This window comes from Hypanus sabinus, chromosome 13, assembly GCF_030144855.1.
Source record: "Hypanus sabinus isolate sHypSab1 chromosome 13, sHypSab1.hap1, whole genome shotgun sequence".
NCBI classification, from domain to species: Eukaryota; Metazoa; Chordata; class Chondrichthyes; order Myliobatiformes; family Dasyatidae; genus Hypanus; species Hypanus sabinus.
Genome location: NC_082718.1, coordinates 92,682,325 through 92,702,944, shown reverse-complemented (window position 1 = coordinate 92,702,944; position 20,620 = coordinate 92,682,325). Strand labels below are relative to the sequence as shown.

The window sequence follows — 20,620 nt, the reverse complement described above, 5'->3', positions numbered from 1 at the left end:
GAGTGGAAGTGTGCCCTTACGTTCTCAATAAGGCCCCCGATTTCAGGTGCCCTGTTAGCTGCCAGATCCAGAAGGAACGTTGGCATCATTCATGTTCCCACTCACGAATAATAGCATAGAAACAGCTACTGCTCATATATTAAGGATTTGATTACAGGTTACAATACACTCAGTGGCCACTTTATTAGGTAAATCGTCAACCTAATAAAGAGGCAACTGATTGTATGTTCATATTCCTCTGCTGCTGTAGCCAATCTATTTCAAGGCTCAGCATTCTGAGATGCTCATCTGCACCATGCTGTTGTACCACATGGTTATTGGAGTTCCTGTCAGCAAGAACCCATCTGGCCATTCTCCTCTGACCTCTCTCATTAACAAAACGTTTTCACCAACAGAACTGCTTCTCACTGGATGTTTTTTGGCTTCTTAGTCCATTCCCTAGACTGTTGTGAGTGAAAGTCCCAAAGATCAGCAGTTCCTGATATACTCAGTCCACCCCACCTGACACCAACAATCATTTTATGGTCAAAGTCATTTAGATCACATTTCCTCCCATCTCTGATATTTGGTTCAAACAACAATTGCACTGAGTTTCTGCAAGTTCAACAACAGTTGCTACCCCCAACCATCAAGCTCGAGAACAAAAACGACACTCATTCTGTTTCAGCTGTTCCCACAACCAATGATCACACTTTATGAACACTTTACATTGTTACTTCATGCTCACCTCATTTATTGCTATTTATTTATATTTGCATTTGCACAATGGTTCCCATGCTGAACTTCTCTATGATTTTAGATGAAATTATACTACCTACAAAGAGTTGTTTTTCTGATTAGACTGAGGATGACTGTGGTACAATTACTGGTGGGCTATGAGCAGAATTGACAGCCTCACTGGAGACACATTCCTGGGCTGATTTTTTTCCATTGTCCAACGCACAACAGTAACACAGTCACAACATTTCAGAGACAAATAAACTTATTCAGAGTGATCATATATAACATTCTGCATACAGCAAAATTCAAAGCATTGATAACTTGTATTCAAAGTTTGTTAACTTTGCTCCCAGAAAGCATAAGATTCAATGCAATACATGCAGAAAGGCAATATTTAAACAGTCATGGGGGAATTCAATAAGCAGCTAGATTGGGAAAATCAAGTTGGTGCTGGATTACTGGAGAGGGGGATTTCCAGAGTGCCTATGAGATGGCTTTTTAGAGAAGCTGCTGGTTGAGCCCACTAGACAGCCAGCTATTCTGGATTGGATGTTTTCCGATAAACCAGAATTGATTAGAGACCTTAAGGTAAAAGAAACCTCAGGGGCAAGTGATCATAACTTGATTGAATTCACCCTGAAATCTGAGAAGGAGAAGCTAAAGTCAGATGTATCAGTATCACAGTGGAGTAAAGGGAATTACAGAAGCATGAGAGAGGATTTGACCAGAATTATTGGAAAAGAACACTGACAGGGCTGACAATAGAGCAGCAATAGCTAGAATTTCTTGAAGCCATTCAGAAAACTGAAGATATATACATCCCAGAGAGGATGAAGCACTTTAAAGGAAAGATGACAAACCATGGCTAACAAGAGAAGTCAAAGCCAACATAAAAGAAAAAAAAGATGGCATATAATAGAGTGAAAATTAGTGGGAAGTTAGAGGATTGAGGAGCTTTTAAAAAGTACAGAGAGATAAACACATTCCTAGAGTAGATTTCGTACTACCACAAATATCTGCAGAATGGAAGTTAAATGTCAGTTCGGCTCTCCTTCATGCAGCCTGGCCACGATTCCCCATGCTTCTGGGAGGAGAGGCTGCAACGGTCTCTCAGGCCACACTGCATCGTGATGTTTAGAATGTGGTGAAGCAGTTCAGTGCGTATTAAAATCATTCACTGCTGCACAGCTGCCCTACTCATAGTTCTCAATAACTAGCATACCTCTGCATACGAGCAAGTATGCAGTTAAATCTTAAGCATATATCTGAGCACACACGACCGTGCATCAAAACGTTCTTCCACATTCTAGACTCCCCAATTCAACTATCTGCATGTGTGCAATCGTGCACGCATGCATAGACGTACTGAAGCTCAGGCAGGCCTGTGTGAAATAATGGAAAAAAGAAGGCTGGAAATATTTTAATTGGGTTCTGTGGGTACGTGGGGAGGGTTTGGGGGCAGGATGTGGAAAGCACCTGTTATCCCAGTATCCCACACGCCCTTGTTTGTAAAGACATTCTTCATTCGGGATGTTCGGTGTTCATTCCTTTCAACACTGCCATCTTGTGTTGGAGTTCTTAGCTGCAAACAATGATCCACAACAGTCATTTCCAAAGAATTAGAGCAGGTAAATCGTGGTTAGTTGACATTCCTAGATGGAGCCGACTATGTTAGCAAAATTATTTTAACATTAATATAGTAGAGAGGCTCGTACAACACTCTGGTAACTTCATTGACACCCATAAGACATAGGAGCAGAATTGGGCCATTCAGCCCATCGATTCTGCTCCATCATTCCATCATGATTGATCTATTATTCTTCACGATCCCGTTCTCCTGCCTCATCCCCATACCTTTGATGCCCTGATTAATCAAGAACCCATCAACCTCCACTTTAAATTTACCCAATGCTTTCACCGCCACAGTCATTTCATTTCATTTTTCAATCTTTTTTATTGATTTTGAAATAAAAAATACACAAATACAAATCGAAAGAGGAGTTTAACAAGTAGATAATATAAAAGACAAATAAACCGCAATATTAAAGACAAAAAGCATATAATATTAAATTCAAATAGGTAACATATTATGCTGTCATATGTACAATGGGCAGAGAGAAATTACATCTCATAGCAACCGTAAAAAAAAGATTGGAAATTTTGTTGATAGAGAAAGAAAAACCCCACTAATTAAACTAAAACAAAAAAGAGAGAAAGAAAGAAAAAGAAAAAGAAAGATAGGGCAGTCCAAATGAGGACAAACTTAAAAAAGAGAGAAAAAAAAACACATCCTTCCAGTCACCTCCAAACCTTCATGGACAAGGATATTCTCCAAAGAGAATAAAGAAAAATAAATAAACAAAGATAAATTAAATCACGTGAAAATATTGAATAAAGGGTCGCCAGTCTTGTTCAAAATAAAAAGATGTATCAAATGTCCGGCTTCTAATTTTCTCCAAGCTTAAACATGACATGATGGAGGAGAGCCAATAGCAAACAGTGGGTGAGTTAGATTCTTTCCAGTGCAGAAAAATACCTCTCCTAGCCAGTAAAGTTGAAAAAGCTGTCAAATGTTGGGCGGAGGCAGACACTTTGCTTGCTTCCTCTGGGAAAATCTCAAAAATTGCTGAAAGTGGATTAGGTTGAACATCCATATCTATAACTTTAGATAATATTCCAAATACATCCCGCCAAAAATTATTTAAACTTACACATGGCCAAAACATATGGGTTAGAGTAGCCGCTTCTGCATTACATCTATCACAAATAGGGCATATATTAGGAAAAATATGCGCCAATTTATCTTTGGACATATGGGCCCTATGTACTATCTTAAACTGAATTAAAATATGGTGTGTGCAGAGAGATGAATTATTAACTAAATAATAAATTTTACTCCATTGCTTATCTGAGAGTGAATGTTGAAGTTCTACTTCCCAGGGGCGTTGAATCCTATCATTAGGTGATGTGCGAGTATTCATTAACTGTTTATAAATGATAGCTATTAATCATTTTTGAAAAGGTTTAAACTGAAAAATAACATGAGCCAAATTTGAAGAGCAGATCAAGGGGTAATTTGGTAAAAAAAATCACGTAAGAAATTCCTAAGCTGTAAATACCTGAAAAATTGTGTATTCGAGATATCATATTTATTCATTAACTGTGAAAAAGACATTAAACAGTCTTGTAAAAACAAATCTAAAAACGTTTTTATTCCCTTAATTTTCCATGTTAGAAAAGCCTTATCCAAAGTTGATGGTTTAAAAAAGAAATTACAAATAAATATTACTAGAATGTAAAAAATCATTTAATTCAAAAAATCTACGAAATTGAAACCAGATTTTTAAAGTATGTTTAACAATAGGGTTAAGAGCTTGTTTAGCTATTCTGGAGAACAAAAAGGGAAGAGGAGCTCCTGATAAAGAAGTTAATGAAAACCCCAGTACTGAATTTTCCTCCAGCTGTAACCATGAAGGGTGATCTTGATCGCCTATACCATGAATCCAAATAAGTAATATAGCGAATATTAATTGCCCAATAATAAAATCTAACGTTTGGTCAAGCCTGCCCTCCATCTTTTTTTGATTTTTGCAATAAAAGTTTATTCACTCTAGAGCTTTTATTATTCCAAACATAAGACAAAATCAGAGAGTCTGTTTAATCAAACAATGTTTTTGGAACAAAAGAGGGAACTCCTTGAAATATATATTAAAATTTCGGTAGAATAACCATTTTTATAGCATTTATTCGTGCTATCAATGGCATTGACATAGGTGACCATTTGGACAGCGACTGTTGAGTATATTCAACTAAAGGGAAGAAATTATACCTATATAGGTCTTTAAACTTTTTTGTAATTTTGATACCAAGGTAAGTAAAATGGCTTTTGGCAATCTTAAAAAGTATTTGATCAAAATAATTATTAATAGGAAATAATTCACTGTTATGTAAATTAAGTTTACATCCAGGAAAAGTACCAAATTCCATAAATATCGATAAAATAGAAGGAATAGATTTCTTAGGATTTGAAATGTAAACTAATAAATCATTCGTGTATCAGGAGACTTTATGTAATTTGCCCCCTCTCCTAATACCCTGCACAGAATTAGAATCCCTAAGAGCAATAGCAAGTGGTTCGAAAGCCAAATTAAATAATAGAGGGCTAAGGGGACTGCCCTGACGGGTACCTATATATAATCTAAAGCAAGGATACTTTTGGTTATTAGTGAGAACCACAGCTACCGGGGCATGATAAATCAATTTAATCCAGGAGATAAATCCTGGACCAAAATTGAACCTCTTCAAAACCTGAAATAGATAAGGCCACTCCACCCTATCAAAGGCTTTCTCTGCATCCAAAGATACAATACATTCAGATTCTTTGGTTGAAGGGGAATAAATGATATTTAATAATCTTCGAATATTAAAATGTCAGTACCTATTTTTAATAAATCCTGTTTGATCGTTTGTGATAACATTAGGCAAGATACTCTCAAGCCCATTTACTAGAATCTTACAAAGGATTTTAAAATCTACATTCGGTAAAGAAATATGTCTATAGGATACTCATTCCAGTGGGTCATTCCCTTTTTATGGAATCAATGAAATTAGTGCTTCATAAAAAGTTTTAGGAAGGTTCCCAGAAGATGTAGAATCAGTGAACGTTTGATGAACATGTGGTATCAGCGTTTCGTGGAAGGACTTATAAAATTCTACCGTATAACCTTCAGGTCCCGGAGCTTTACCTAATTGCATAGAGGATATAGCCTTGGCTATCTCCTTCTGTTTAATAGGTGAATCTAATATATCAGCATCTTGAATCGAAATTTGAGGTATGTTTAACCTTTGCAAAAATCCATTCATAGTGATATTACTATCAGAGAATTCAGATTTATAAAGATTAGAATAAAAGTCCATAAATATCTTATTAATTTCATAAGGATCTAACGTTTCTTTTCTATCTGGTCGGCGAATTTTTAAAATCTGTCTTCTGATCATCCCAGCCTTTAACTGACCCGCTAAAAGTTTAGCAGATTTTTCCCCATGTATATAAAATAAACTTTTAGATTTAAAAAATTTGCTGTTCAATGGGAAAGGTCAGAAGTAAATCAAACTGTGATTGAAGTTCGACCCTTTCTTTACATAGGTCTTCAGTAGGTTTAACTGAATACGCTTTATCTATCTGTTTAATTTTATTAATAAGCACTGACAATTCCGCTTTCGTTTTCTTTCTCAAGGCTGCTGAATATGAGATTATCTGTCCCCTCAAAAAGATTTCAAGCTGTCCCATATAAACAGATTTGACATTCCTTCCGTTGTATAAAATTCAAAAAATATAGATATTTGCTCCTTAATAAAATTAACAAAATTAATAAAACGTGGAATAATAAAACGGGGTTCAATCTCCACTGTGAGATTTTCAAAAATCTATCCGGGAGCTTAAAGGTTAACTTTAAAAGCGCGTGATCTGAAAGCTCAATGATGTCATACGCACATTCAACAACGGAGTTCAACAGACGTGTATCTAAAAAAAAGTAATCAGTTCGAGAATATTTGTGATGGACGTGTGAAAAGAAGGAGAAAGCTTTTTCATTCGGGTGTTTATATCTCCAAATATCGACAAGGCCATATTCTAATAAAAAAGAGTTAATATAAGCTGCCTCTTTATTAGGACGCGACGGATTGGTTGATGACCTGTCAATCTCAGGATTTAAGCAACAGTTAAAGTCACCACCCATAATCAGTTTATATTCATTGAGATTCGGGAACTCTGAAAAAAGTTTCTTTAAAAAATCAGAATTATCTACATTAGGTGCCTATACACACACCAGAGTTACGTTTTGCTCGCATAATAAATATCTTCCAATCAAATCAGTAATAGCATTAAGGTGTGTAAAAGGGGTTTTGGGACTAAGAAATATAGAAACGCCTCTTGTTTTACTATCCGACAGTGAGTGAAAAAGAGAACCTTTCGAAAAGCGAAAAAAATCTATCCCCATCCTGTTTTCGTAGATGATTTTCTTGCGCAAAAATAGTATCAGCATTAAGTGTTTTTAATTTCTTAAAAATCTTTTTAAGCTTAATGGGATGATTGACACTGTTCCAATTCCAAGATATAATATTAATTTTATTAACATCCATGTTTAAAATTGAGTTTAATATTATATAAAAGAAATGTTACTTAAGTACAGATTAAACCAAAAGGCGCGGGTACAAACGGAAGGGGTGACACATTTACGATAGAGAAATCCATCAAAAGAACTGCCCAATCAAGAAAAACACCGACTGTAATAGACCCCGGCCCCCTCCCCCCGCCCAATAGATAGAAAGGAAGAAGCCAATAGGCTGCTCACATGCTAACTAATCACCTTTGACCCTGTTCTCCAACTTGCAGCTCCATATATAAAAAAAACAGAAATCCCACGGAAAATAGCTATAATAAAAGGCACAAACAGAATTCAACTACTATAATGTTGTGTCTAACATTAATAAAAACATAATCAACCACGGCCATCTTAGAATCAGCTAAAGTAGCTTAAACACATATTCAAAAGAAAGAATAAATCCGAGTAAATAATGTTACAACGTATATTCTTTCTCTCGAAAAAGAAAAATAAATGAATATATGTACATAACAGACCTAAAACTATAAGTATTGAAACAAATAAAAAAATAACAAGATTAATACACAACAGGTTCTACACGGATCACTAAAGTACAATACTATAAAGGTTCCCTACAAAACAGTTATATATGTATTAATTATTAATAAGGTAAAAAACAAAATTAAATCTACCACCAGAGAGACTACCAGAGAGTGAAAAGGTATAACATGTACTTAACTCAAAAGCTCCATAAACAACTCATACAACAGATACTTCAAAATTGGCTATTGAATAATCGTTGTATCTTTAATATTTTATTCAGTAGGCTTAACTTTAAACTTTTTAATATACTCTCATCCCTCGTGGGGAGAGTAGATTCTCAATGGTTGAGATTTTTCACGCAAAATTATCAGCTTTGCTGGAAAGCGAAGGGAGGGATTTAAATCTAATTTATACATTTCACTCATAACTTCTCGATATTTCTTTCTTTCAGCAAAAATTTCGGGGGGATAATCTTCAACTATACGAATGTGTGTTGAATTAAAGAGTAATTTCCGTTTCTCTCTGGCTAATTTCACTAATTTCTAATTTCTCTCGACAACTGCTCGAGGACGTAATTCGGCTGAAAGGCGAGAGAATTGAATCCTGAGGGCTGTGTCGATTCAGGGGCTAGTTTCCAGGGTCCCATTGAAAAGTGAATACAGCATATCTGAAAAGAATTTTAACAGATCGCCAACTTCAGTATTTACAGGCAGTCCCAGAATACGCAGATTCCACCGACGCCCTCTACAGTCATCCGTGGCAAAGAATTCCGTTTGCTTGGTTTGTTCCGTTTGCTCCATTTCGGGAAAACTCTTGCCGCTTCTTAATTCCATACCAGAACGACTTTTTTCGGCCATTGTAATTAAGTCGTAAAATCCTTCAGTAGAAATAATAAATCTTTCAGTAGAAATAGTAAGGCATTAGAACTAAAAGGGATCTGTTAGTGGGATATAAAATATATTAAAAGGGAGAGAGCCGCTGAAAACGCGACCTACTCCACATGCTGCAAAGATGGAGAATCTCACCGCCACAGTCATCCGAGGCAAAGAATTCCACAGATTCGCCACCCTCTGGTTAAAGAAGTTCATAATCATCTCTGTTGCAAATCCTGATCATCCTTCTTCAAGACTGACATCCCTTCTTCATTCCAAATTTCAATTTTATCTACTGAAAATAAATACTCTAATTTCGAACCAGCACTTCGGTTCCTGTCTCCTGTTCACTAGAATAGGCTTTTTTCTAGAATCCGGTTCCAGTACCATCACGATATGGGTGCATGCAGCTTGGCACCATCCCAGCAACTCCTAACATCACTTCCCTTCTGACTGCAAGTCCATAGGTAGGGTTGTTCTTGGATGAATAGATTACTGCAGATACTGATGGGCAGTCAGTCAACCTGAGATTGGCCCTCTATAACGGGTAGAAGCTAGCTACAATGGAGACACGCAGGTTGAATTCATCTGAGGAAGCATTTGCTTCTAAGGAAAGAGGAAATCCTAAGTACCTGTACATAACATACAACCCTTCCCTATAAACGAGGAAATCCAACCTGTGGTCCACCGACCTCTCAGGTAATTGTAAGGCCAAAAGGCATAAGAAAAATTGGGGAAGCTGCTTTAAAGACAGGAAGAATTTCTTAACGAACAAGCTGTGAAATAAACTTAGTTTTGTAGATACGATGTCATCTCTTCTCTACATAAAGGGAAGTGTATTACGGAACTTGTTCGTTCAGATCAACTTATCCCTCACAAAAATATTACCATTTGATCATTTTCTGCTTTCGGGCGCATGAATCTGCATTGCTTTGAGGGCATCTAGTTCACGCGGACCCTGAGCGATCAGAAAGCTGTTACAGAGCTCGTTTGCTGACCCACAGTCTGCTCCTCCCTGGATGTTCCGGGTTCAGTGGCTGATCTGGAAGAGTTTAAATTAAGATCATGTAGAGCCTTCTCTAAAGCATGTTGAAACTGCGAAGTAGAAAAATAGTAAACAATGGGATCGACCACACTGTTCAGATACGTTATAAACAACGTATTGTAAAAGATATTCACTGCTGTGTGATACGACTTGCAGTCGAAGGGTTTTCTTAGCTTAGTGACCAAAACCGCGACTACAGCAACACTGGTGGGCAAGAAGCAAATGACAAAAACTGCAGCCACGGCTATCACAAGTTTCACAGTTCGCTTGTATTTAGCCCGCATTCCAGTTTCCATCTGCCGTAAGCTCCAGATGATGGAGGACGTAGAGAAGAGGATTACTGAAACTGGCAAAAGAAACTGAAAGAATATAAAAATAAAGTCAGTCCAAAATGCTGTGGGACTCAGAGCCTTGTTAATGCTGAAAGGCTCACAGTTTCTCACGTTGTGCTGTTTGAAGTCACGTTGGTCTATTAGCAAGTGCAAACAAATAGCCGCCGCTACAATCCACAGACCGCCGGCTATCATCACCGCACACCTTGTAGTGATCTTGTTTACTTTGTGGAGTGGATGGACCACCTTAAAGTAACGATCGATCGCAATAACCATGAGGAAAAAGACGCTGCCAATCCGGTTTAGGGAAATCATGTAAATGTTCAGACGACACAGTCCATCACCAAAAATCCAGTCCTTCCCTCGGAGAAAATAATCAGCTCGGAAGGGTAGACAGCACATTAACAGAGTGTCCGCAATCATCAGATTCAGTGAATACACAATACTCGGTTTCCGGGACTTCACATGAGCACAAAAGATCAACAAAGCAACCGTATTTCCAACAATCCCGAGGATGAATGTGACGATAATTACGGGCGGGTTGTAGGACGAGTTAACATCTTCACCAGGAGCACATTCCGGGGTCGAGTTCGCCATTGTACAAAAAAGCGGCCGCACAGTCAAGATGTTTCAGAGGGGAGCGAACTCATTCGATGTTGAACAAGCTGGACTTCGTCGAATGAGTTTGTTTGAAGTTGTTAGTTGCCATAAACCACACTGAACGTGCACTTTGTCACACAAATGGAACTGTGGCAAGCCTCACTATAAAGTACTGAGCTTCTTTCATCGTCAGCTCTTTGACCATATTAGGAGCAATTCCTCATTCCATTTCTTCACTCAGACTGACTCCCTCCCTTCCCTTCCAGGGCATGTGGTGTTAAACTAAAAGCAATCCCAAATGGTCAGAGTGGAAGTGTGCCCGTCCGTTCTCAGTAAGGCCCCGATTTCAGGTGCCCTGTTAGCTGCCAGATCCAGAATGAGCGTTTGCATCATTCACGTTCCCACTCACGAATAATAGCCTAGAAACAGCTACTCCACACACGTAAAGGATTTGATCACAGGTTACAATACACTCAGTGGCCACTTTATTAGGTAAACCCTCGACCTAATAAAGAGGCGACTGACTGTATGTTCGTTGTCCTCTGCAGCTGTAGCCAATCTATTTCAAGGCTCAGCATTCAGAGATGCTCATTTGCACCACGCTGTTGTAACACATGGTTATTGGAGTTCCTGTCAGCAAGAACCAATCTGGCCATTCTCCTCTGACCTCTCTCATTAACAAAACGTTTTCACCAACAGAGCTGCTTCTCACTGGATGTTTTTTTGGCTTCTTAGTCCATTCTCCAGACTGTTGCGAGTGAAAGTCCCAAAGATCAGCAGTTCCTGATATACTCAGTCCACCCCATCTGGAACCAACAATCATTCTATGGCCAAAGTCATTTAGATCACATTTCCTCCCATCTCTAATGTTTGGTTCAAACAACAATTGCACTGAGTTTCTGCAAGTTCAACAACAGTTGCTACCCCCAACCATCAAGCTCGGGAACAAAAACAAAACTCATTCTGTTTCAGCTGTTCCCACAACCAATGATCACACTTTATGAACACATAAACTTACTTGTTCATTGTTACTTCATGTTCATCTCATTTATTGCTATTGATTTATATTTGCATTTACGCAATAGTTCCCATGATTTTAGATGAAATTATAATACCTACAAAGAGTTGTTTTTCTGATTAGACTGAGGATAATTGTGGTACAATTACTGATGGGCTATGAGCAGAATTGACAGCCTCACTGGAGACCCATTCCTGGGATGATTTTTCCATTGCCCATAGCACAACAGTAGCACAGTCACAACACTTCACAGACAAATAAACTTGTTTAGAATATTCATATCTGACGTTCTGCATACAGCAAAATTCAAAGCATTGATCAATTGTATTCAAAGTTTGTTAACTTTGCTCGCAGAAAGAATAAGATTCAATGCAATACATGCAGAAAGACAATATTGCAACAGTCTTGGGGGAATTCAATAAGCAGGTAGATTGGGAAAATCAAGTTGGCGCTGGATTACTGGAGAGGGGGATTTCCAGAGTGCTTATGAGAGGACTTTCTGGAGCAGCTGCTGGTTGAGCCCAGTACAAGGCCAGCTATTCTGGATTAGGTGTTGTGCGATAAACCAGAATTGATTAGAGACCTTAAGGTAAAAGAAAACTCAGGGACAAGTGATAATAATTTGATTGAATTCACCCTGAAATCTGAGGAGAGCTAAAGTCAGATGTATCAGTATTACAGTGGAGTAAAGGGAATTACAGAAGCATGACAGAGGATTTGACCAGAATTATTGGAAACGAACACTGACAGGGCTGACAGTAGAGCAGCAATGGCTGGAATTTCTTGAAGCCATTCAGAAAACTGAGGATATATACATCCCAGAGAGGATGAAGCACTTTAAAGGAAAGATGACAAACCATGGCTATCAAGACACAGCCAACATAAAAGCCAAAGAGATGGCATATAATAGAGTGAAAATTAGTGGCAAGTTAGAGGATTGGGGAGCTTTTAAAAACAACAGAAGGCAATAAGAATGTCACTAGGAAGGTCAGGATGCAATACAGAAGTAAGCTAAGCAATAATATTAAAGAGTTTAATACCAACAGTTTCCTCAGATACATAAAATGTAAAACAGAAGTGAGAGTGGATATTGGACCATTGCAAAATCACGCTGGACTGGTAGTGATGGGAGGCTATGAAATAGCAAAGAAACAGACCAATCATTTGGCATCCATTTTCACTGTGGAAGACACTAGCAGGAAGGTGGAGGCTCCAGTGACAGGGGTCGTGAAGTGTGAGAAGCTGCCATGACTAGAGAGAAGACTCTTGGAAAGCTGGAAGGTCTGAAGGTAGATAAGTTACCTTGACCAGATAGTGTACGCTCCAGAGTTCTGAAGAGATTGTGGAGATCTCAGGCATGATCTTTCAAGAATCACTGGATTCTGGAATGGTTCCAGAAGATGTGAAAATTGCCAATGTCACTCCACTCTTCAAGAAAGGAGAGAGAAAGGAAAAGGAAACTATGGGCCAGTTCATCTCACCTCAGTGTTGGGAAGATGTCAGAGTTGATCATTAAGGATGAGGTCTCAGGGTACTGGTAAATTGGTCCTGCAGATGCCCTCAGTGAAATGAGCAAAATATTATTCAAATCCATTTAAATATATTTAATTGCAGTTCTGTGCATATTACTCACAGAGTACAGAGAGATAAGCACATTCCTAGAGTAGGTTTTGTGTTACCACAAATATCTGCAGAATGGAAGTTAAAAGTCAGTTCGGCTCTCCTTCATGCAGCCTGGCCACGATTTCCCATACTTCTGGGAGGAGAGGCAGCAACAGTCTCTCAGGCCACACTCCATCGTGATGTTTATAATGTGGTGAGGCAATTCAGTGCATATTAAAATCATTCACTGCTGCACAGCTGCCCTACTCATAGTTCTCCATAACTAGCGTACCTCTGCATACGAGCAAGTATGCAGTTAAATCACAAACATATATCTGAGCACACACGACCGTGCATCAAAACGTTCTTCCACATTCCAGCCTCCCCAATTCAACTATCTGCATGTGTGCAATCGTGCACGTATGCATATACGTACTGAAGCTCAGGCAGGCCTGTGTGAAATAAGGTGAAAAAAGAACGCTGGAAATATTTTAATTGGGTTCTGTGGGTACGTGGGGAGGGTTTGGCGGCAGGATGTAAAAAGCACCTGTTATCCCAGTATCCCACACGCCCTTGTTTGTAAAGACATTTTTCACAAAGGAGGTTCGGTGTTCATTCTTTTCAACACTGCCATCTTGTGTTGGAGTTCTTAGCTGCAAACAGTGATCCACAACAGTCATTTCCAAAGAATTCGAGCAAGTAAATCGCGGTTGGTTGACATTCCTAGATGGAGCCGACCAGGTTAGCAAAATTATTTTAACATTAGTATAGCAGAGAGGCTCTTGCAACACTCTGGCACCTTCATTGCTACCCATAAGACATAGGAGCAGAATTGGGCCATTCAGCCCATCGATTCTGCTCCATCATTCCATCATGATTGATTTTTTATTCTTCACGATCCTGTTCTCCTGTCTCATCCCCTCTGATGCCCTGATTAATCAAGAACTCATCAACCTCCACTTTAAATATACCCAATGATTTCACCGCCACAGTCATTTCATTTCATTTTTAAATCTTTTTTATTGATTTTCAAATAAAGAATATACAAATACAAATCGAAAGAGGAGTTGAACAAGTAGATAATATAAAAGACATATAAACAGCAATATTAAAGACAAATGCATATAATATCAAACTCAAACAGGTAATATATTATGCTGTTATATATACAATGGGCAGAGAGAAATTACAAATCCTCACAGCAATCGTAAAAAAAGATTGGAAATTTTATTGATACAGAAAGAAAAACCCCACTAACTAAAATAAAACAAAACAGAGAGAAAGAATAAAAATAAAGAAAAGGAAAGATTGGGCAGTCCAAATGAGGATAAACTTTAAAAAGAAAGAGAGAGAGAGAAAAAAGCACATCCCTCCAGTCATCTCTGAACCTTTATGGACAAGGATATTCTCCAATGAGAATAAAGAAAAAATAAGTAAATAAATAAATAGATAGATAAATGGATAAATAAATAAATAAACATTAAGTAAATCATGTGAAAGTAATGAATAAAGGGTCGTCAGACTTGTTCAAAATCAAAAGATGTATCAAATGTCCGTCTTCTAATTTTCTCCAAGCTTAAACATGACATGATGGAGGACAGCCAATAGCAAATAGTGGGTGAGTTAGATTCTTTCCAGTGTAGCAAAATAGCTCTCCGAGCCAGTAAAGTTGAAAAAGCTGTCACATGTTGGGTGGAGGCAGACACTTTGCTTGCTTCCTCTGGGAAAATCTCAAAAACTGCTGTAAGTGGATTAGGTTGAACATCCATATCTATAACTTCAGATAATATTCCAAACTCATCTCTACAAAAATTATTTAAACTTACTCATGACCAAAACATATGGGTTAGAGTAGCCACTTCTGCATTACATCTATCACAAATAGGGCATATATTAGGAAAAATATGCACCAATTTATCTTTGGACATATGGGCCCTGTGTACTATCTTAAACTGAATTAAAATATGGTGTGCACAGATAGATGAATTATTAACTAAATAATAAATTTTACTCCATTGGTTATCTGAGAGTGAATGTTGAAGTTCTACTTCCCAAGAGCATTGAACCCTATCATTAGGTGATGTCATTAACTGTTTAAAAATGGCAGTTATTAATCATTTTTGAAAAGGTTTAAACTGAAAAATAACATGAGCCAAATTTAAAGAGCAGATCAAGGGGTAATTTGGTAGAAAATCACGTAAGAAATTCCTAACCTGTAAATACCTGAAAAAATGTGTATTCGAGATATCATATTTATTTATTAACTCTGAAAAAGACATTAAACAGTCTTGTAAAACAAATCTAAAAAAGTTTTTATTCCCTTAATTTTCCATGTTAGAAAAGCCTTATCCAAGGTTGATGGTTTAAAAAAGAAATAAGAATAAATATTGCTAGAAAGTAAAAAGTCATTTAATTCAAAAAATCTACGAAATTGAAACCAAATTTTTAAAGTATGTTTAACAATAGGGTTAAGAGCTTGTTTACCTATTCTGGAGAATGAAAAGGGAAGATGAGCTCCTGATAAAGAAGCTAACGAAAACCCCAGTACTGAATTTTCCTCCAGCTGTAACCATGAAGGGTGATCTTGATCATCTATATCATAAATCCAAAAAGTAATATAGCGAATATTAATTCCCCAAAAATAAAATCTAAAGTTTGGTAAAGCCAGCTCTCCATCTTTTTTTGATTTTTGCAATAAAATTTTATTCACTCTAGAGCTTTTATTATTCCAAACATAAGACAAAATCAGAGAGTCTCTTTTATCAAACAATGTTTTTGGAACAAAAGAGGGAAATGATTGAAATATATATTAAAATTTCAGTAGAATAACCATTTTTATAGCATTCATTCGACCTATCAATGACATTGACATAGGTTACCATTTGGAAAGTGACAGTTGAGCATATTCAACTAAAGGAAAGAAATTATACCTATATAGGTCTTTAAACTTTTTTTGTAATTTTGATACCAAAGAAAGTAAAATGGCTTTTGGCGATATTAAAAGGTATTTGATCAAAATAATTATTAATAGGAAATATTCCACTGTTATGTAAATTAAGTTTATATCCAGAAAAAGTACCAAATTCCATCAATATAGATAACATAGAAGGAATAGATTTCTTAGAATTTGAAATGTAAACTAATAAATCATCCGTGTATAAGGAGACTTTATGAAATTTACCCCCTCTCCTAATACCCTGCACAGAATTAGAATCCCTAAGAGCAATAGCAAGTGGTTCGAAAGCCAAATTAAATAATAGAGGGCTAAGGGGACTGCCCTGACGGGTACCTCCATATAATCAAAAGCAAGGATACTTTTGGTTATTAGTGAGAACCGCAGCTACCGGGGCATGATAAATCAATTTAATCCAGGAGATAAATCCTGGGCCAAAATTGAACTTCTTCAAAACCTGAAACAGATACGGCCACTCCACCCTATCAAAGGCTTTCTCTGCATCCAAAGATACAATACATTCAGATTCTTTGGTTGAAGGGGAATAAATGATATTTAATAATCTTCGAATATTAAAATGTCAGTACCTATTTTTAATAAATCCTATTTGATCGTTTGAGATAACATTAGGCAAGATACTCTCAAGACCGTTTGCTAGAATATTACAGAGGATTTTAAAATCTACATTCGGTAAAGAACTATGTCTATTGGGTACACATTCCAGTGGGTCTTTCCCTTTTTATGGAATCAATGAAATTAGTGCTTCATAAAACGTTTTAGGAAGGTTCCCAGAAGATGTAGAATCAGTGAACATTTGATGAAGATGTGGTATAAGCGTTTCGTGAAAGGTCTTATAAAATTCTACCCTAGGTGCATCTAACATACCAGCATCTTGAATCGAAATTTGAGGTATGTTTAACCTTTGCAAAAATCTATTCATAGTGATATTACTATCAGAGAATTCAGATTTATAAACATTAGAATAAAAGTCCATAAATATCTTATTAATTTCATAAGGCTCTAAAGTTTCTTTTCTATCTGGTCGGCGAATTTTTTAAATCTATCTTCTGACCATCCCAGCCTTTAACTGACCCGCTAAAAGTTTAGCAGATTTTTCCCCATGTATATAAAATAAACTTTTAGATTTAAAAATTTGCTGTTCAATGGGAACGGTCAGAACTAAATCATACTGTGATTGAAGTTCGACCCTTTCTTTATATAGGTCTTCAGTAGGTTTAACTGAATACGCTTTATCTATCTGTTTAATTTTATTAATAAGCACTGACAATTCCGCTTTCGTTTTCTTTCTCAAGGCTGCTGAATATGAGATTATCTGTCCCCTCAAAAAGATTTCAAGGTGTCCCATATAAGCAGATTTGACATTCCTTCCGTTGTATTAAATCCAAACAATATAGAAATTTGCTCCTTAATAAAATTAACAAATGCTGGATCCCGTAACAAAACGGACTTCAATCTCCACTGTGAGATTTTCAAAACTCTATCCGGGAGCTTAAAGGTTAACTTTAAAGGCGCGTGATCTGAAAGCTCAATGCTGTCATACGCACATTCAGCAACGGAGTACAACAGACGTGTATCTAAAAAAAAGTAATCAATTCGAGAATATTTGTGATGGACGTGTGAAAAAAAGGAGAAATCTTTATCATTCGGGTGTTTATATCTCCAAATATCAACAAGGCCATATTCTAATAAAAAAGAGTTAATATAAGCTGCCGCTTTATTAGGACGCGACGGATTGGTTGATGACCTGTCAATCGCAGGATTTAAGCAACAGTTAAAGTCACCACCCATGATCAGTTTATATTCATTGAGATTCGGGATCTCTGAAAAAAGTCTCTTTAAAAAAATCAGAATTATCTACATTAGGTGCGTATACACACACCAGAGTTACCTTTTGCTCGCATAATAAACCAGTAACAATTAAATATCTTCCAATCAAATCAGTAGTAGAATTAAGGTGTACAAAAAGGGTTTTGAGACTAAGAAATATAGAAACGCCTCTTGTTTTACTATCCGACAGTGAGGGAAAAAGAGAACCTTTCCAAAAGCGAAAAAATCTATCCCCATCCTGTTTTCGTATATGATTTTCTTACGCAAAAATAGTATCAGCATTGTGTGTTTAATTTCTTAAAAATCTTTTTAAGCTTAATGGGATAATTGACACTGTTCCAATTCCAAGATATTATATTAATTTTATTAACATCCATGTTTAAAATTGAGTTTAATATTATATAAAAGAAATGTTACTTAAGTACAGATTAAACCAAAGTCGCGGGTACAAACGGAAGGGGTGACATATTTACGATAGAGAAATCCATCAAAAGAACTGCCCAATCAAGAAAAAAACACCGACTGTAATAGACCCCTGCCCCCTCCCCCCGCCCAATAGATAGAAAGGAAGAAGCCAATAGGCTGGTCACATGCTAACTAATCAACTTTGACCCTGTTCTCCAACTTACAGCTCCATATATAAAAAAAACAGAAATCCCACGGAAAATAGCTATAATAAAAGGCACAAACAGAATTCAACTACTATAATGTTGTGTCTAACATTAATAAAAACATAATCAACCACAGCCACCTTAGAATCAGCTAAAGTAGCTTAAACACATATTCAAAAGAAAGAATAAATCCGAGTAAATATTGTTACAAAGTATATTCTTTCTCTCGAAAAAGAAAAATAAATGAATATATGTACATAACAGACCTAAAACTATACGTATTGAAACAAATAAAAAAAATACAAAGATTAATACACAACAGCTCCTACACGGACCACTAAAGTACAATACCATAAACGTTCCCTACAAAACAGTTATATATGTATTAATTAAGGTAAAAAACAGAATTACATCTACCACCAGAGAGACTACCAGAGAGTGAAAAGGTATAACATGTACTTAACTCAAAAGCCCCATAAACAACTCATATAACAGATACTTCAAAATTGGCTATTGAATAAATGATATATCTTTAATATTTTATTCAGTAGGCTTAACTTTAAACTTTTTAATATACTCTCATCCCTTGTGAGGAGAGTAGATTCTCAATGGTTGAGATTTTTCACGGAAAATTATCAGCTTTGCTGGAAAGCGAAGGGAGGGATTTAAATCTAATTTATACATTTCACTCATAACTTCTCAATATTTCTTTCTTTCGGCAAAGATTTCGGGGGGGGGGAGAGATAATCTTCAACTATACGAATGTGTGTTTAATTAAAGAGTAATTTCCGTTCCTCTCTGGCTCCTCGAAGAATAGCTTCTTTAGTCGTGTAGTAATGCAAAGAAAATACAACTGATCGAGGACGTAATTCGGCTGACGCCCTCTACAGTCATCCGTGGCAAAGAATTCCACAGATTAGCCACCCTCTGGGTGCATGCAGTTTGGCACCATCCCAGCAACTCCTAACATCACTTTCCTTCTGACTGAAAGTCCATAGGTAGGGTTGTTCTTGGATGAATAGATTACTGCAGATACTGATGGGCAGTCAGTCAACCTGAGATTGGCCCTCTATAACGAGTAGAAGCTAGCTACAATGGAGACACGCAGGTTGAATTCATCTGAGGGAGCAGTTGCTTCTATGGAAAGAGGAAATCCTAAATACCCATACATAACATATAACCCTTCCATTAAAACCAGGATTTCCAACCTGTGGTCCACCGACCCCTCAGATAATTGTAAGGCCCCAAGGCATAAAAAAATTGGGGTAACTGCTTTAAAGAAAGGAAGAATTTCTTAACGAACAAGCTCTGAAATAAACGTAGTTTTGTAGATGAGATGCAATCTCTCCTTTACATAAAGGGAAGTGTATTACGGAACTTGTTCGTTCAGATCAACTTACCCTCCAGAAAAATATTACCATGTGATCATTTTCTGCTTTCGGGCGCATGAATCAGCTTTGCTTTGAGGGCATCTAGTTCACGCGGACCCGGAGCGATCAGAAAGCTGTTACAGAGCTCGTTTGCTGATCCACAGTCTGCTCCTCCCTGGATGTTCCGGGTTCAGTGGCTGATCTGGAAGAGCTTAAATTGAGATCAAATAGAGCCTTCTCTAAAGCATGTTGAAACTGCGAAGTAGAAAAATAGTAAACAATCGGATCGACCACACTGTTCAGATACGTTATAAACAGCGTATTGTAAAAGATATTCACTGCTGTGTGATACGACTTGCAGTCGAAGGGTCTTCTTAGCTTAGTGACCAAAACCGCGACCACAGCAACACTGGTGGGCAAGAAGCAAATGACAAAAACTGCAGCCACGACTGTCACAAGTTTCACAGTTCGCTTATATTTACCCCGCATTCCAGTTTCCATCTGCCGTAACCTCCAGATGATGGAGGACGTAGAGAAGAGGATTACTGAAACTGGCAAAAGAAACTGAAAGAATATAAAAATAAAGTCAGTCCAAACTGCTGTGGGACACAGAGCCTTGTTAATGCTGAAAGGCTCACAGTTTCTCACGTTGTGTTGTTTGAAATCATGTTTGTCTATCAGCAAGTGCAAACAAATAGCCACCTCTACAATCCACAGACCGCCGGCTATCATCACCGCACACCTTGTAGTGATCTTGTTTACCTTGTGGAGTGGATGAACCACCATAAGGTAACGATCGATCGCAATAACCATGAGGAAAAAGACGCTGCCAATCCGGTTCAGGGAAATCATGAATATGTTCAGTCGACACAGTCCTTCACCAAAACTCCAGTCCTTCTGTCGGAGAAAATAATCAGCTCGGAAGGGGAGACAGCACATTAACAGAGTGTCCGCAATCATCAGATTCAGTGAACACACAATACTCGGTTTCCGGGACTTCAT

At 37.3% G+C, this 20,620-nt stretch overlaps 2 protein-coding genes across 2 annotated transcripts; both read right to left on the bottom strand.

The window, feature by feature from the left end:
• Positions 1-9,205: 9,205 nt before the first annotated feature.
• LOC132403402 (hydroxycarboxylic acid receptor 2-like) lies at positions 9,206-10,213 on the bottom strand. The gene has a single exon (XM_059986811.1). It carries the CDS (start codon positions 10,211-10,213, stop codon positions 9,206-9,208), a length of 1,008 nt encoding a protein of 335 aa, XP_059842794.1.
• A 9,531-nt stretch (positions 10,214-19,744) lies between these two features.
• LOC132403401 (hydroxycarboxylic acid receptor 2-like) lies at positions 19,745-20,620 on the bottom strand. Its single transcript, XM_059986810.1, has one exon. The coding sequence runs from the start codon at positions 20,618-20,620 to the stop codon at positions 19,745-19,747; it is 876 nt and encodes a 291-aa protein (XP_059842793.1).

Bases quoted from the DNA above. Each gene is read 5' to 3' on its own strand.
- LOC132403402 (XM_059986811.1), bottom strand. From the start codon at position 10,213: ATGGCGAACTCGACCCCGGAATGTGCTCCTGGTGAAGATGTTAACTCG.
- LOC132403401 (XM_059986810.1), bottom strand. From the start codon at position 20,620: ATGAAGTCCCGGAAACCGAGTATTGTGTGTTCACTGAATCTGATGATT.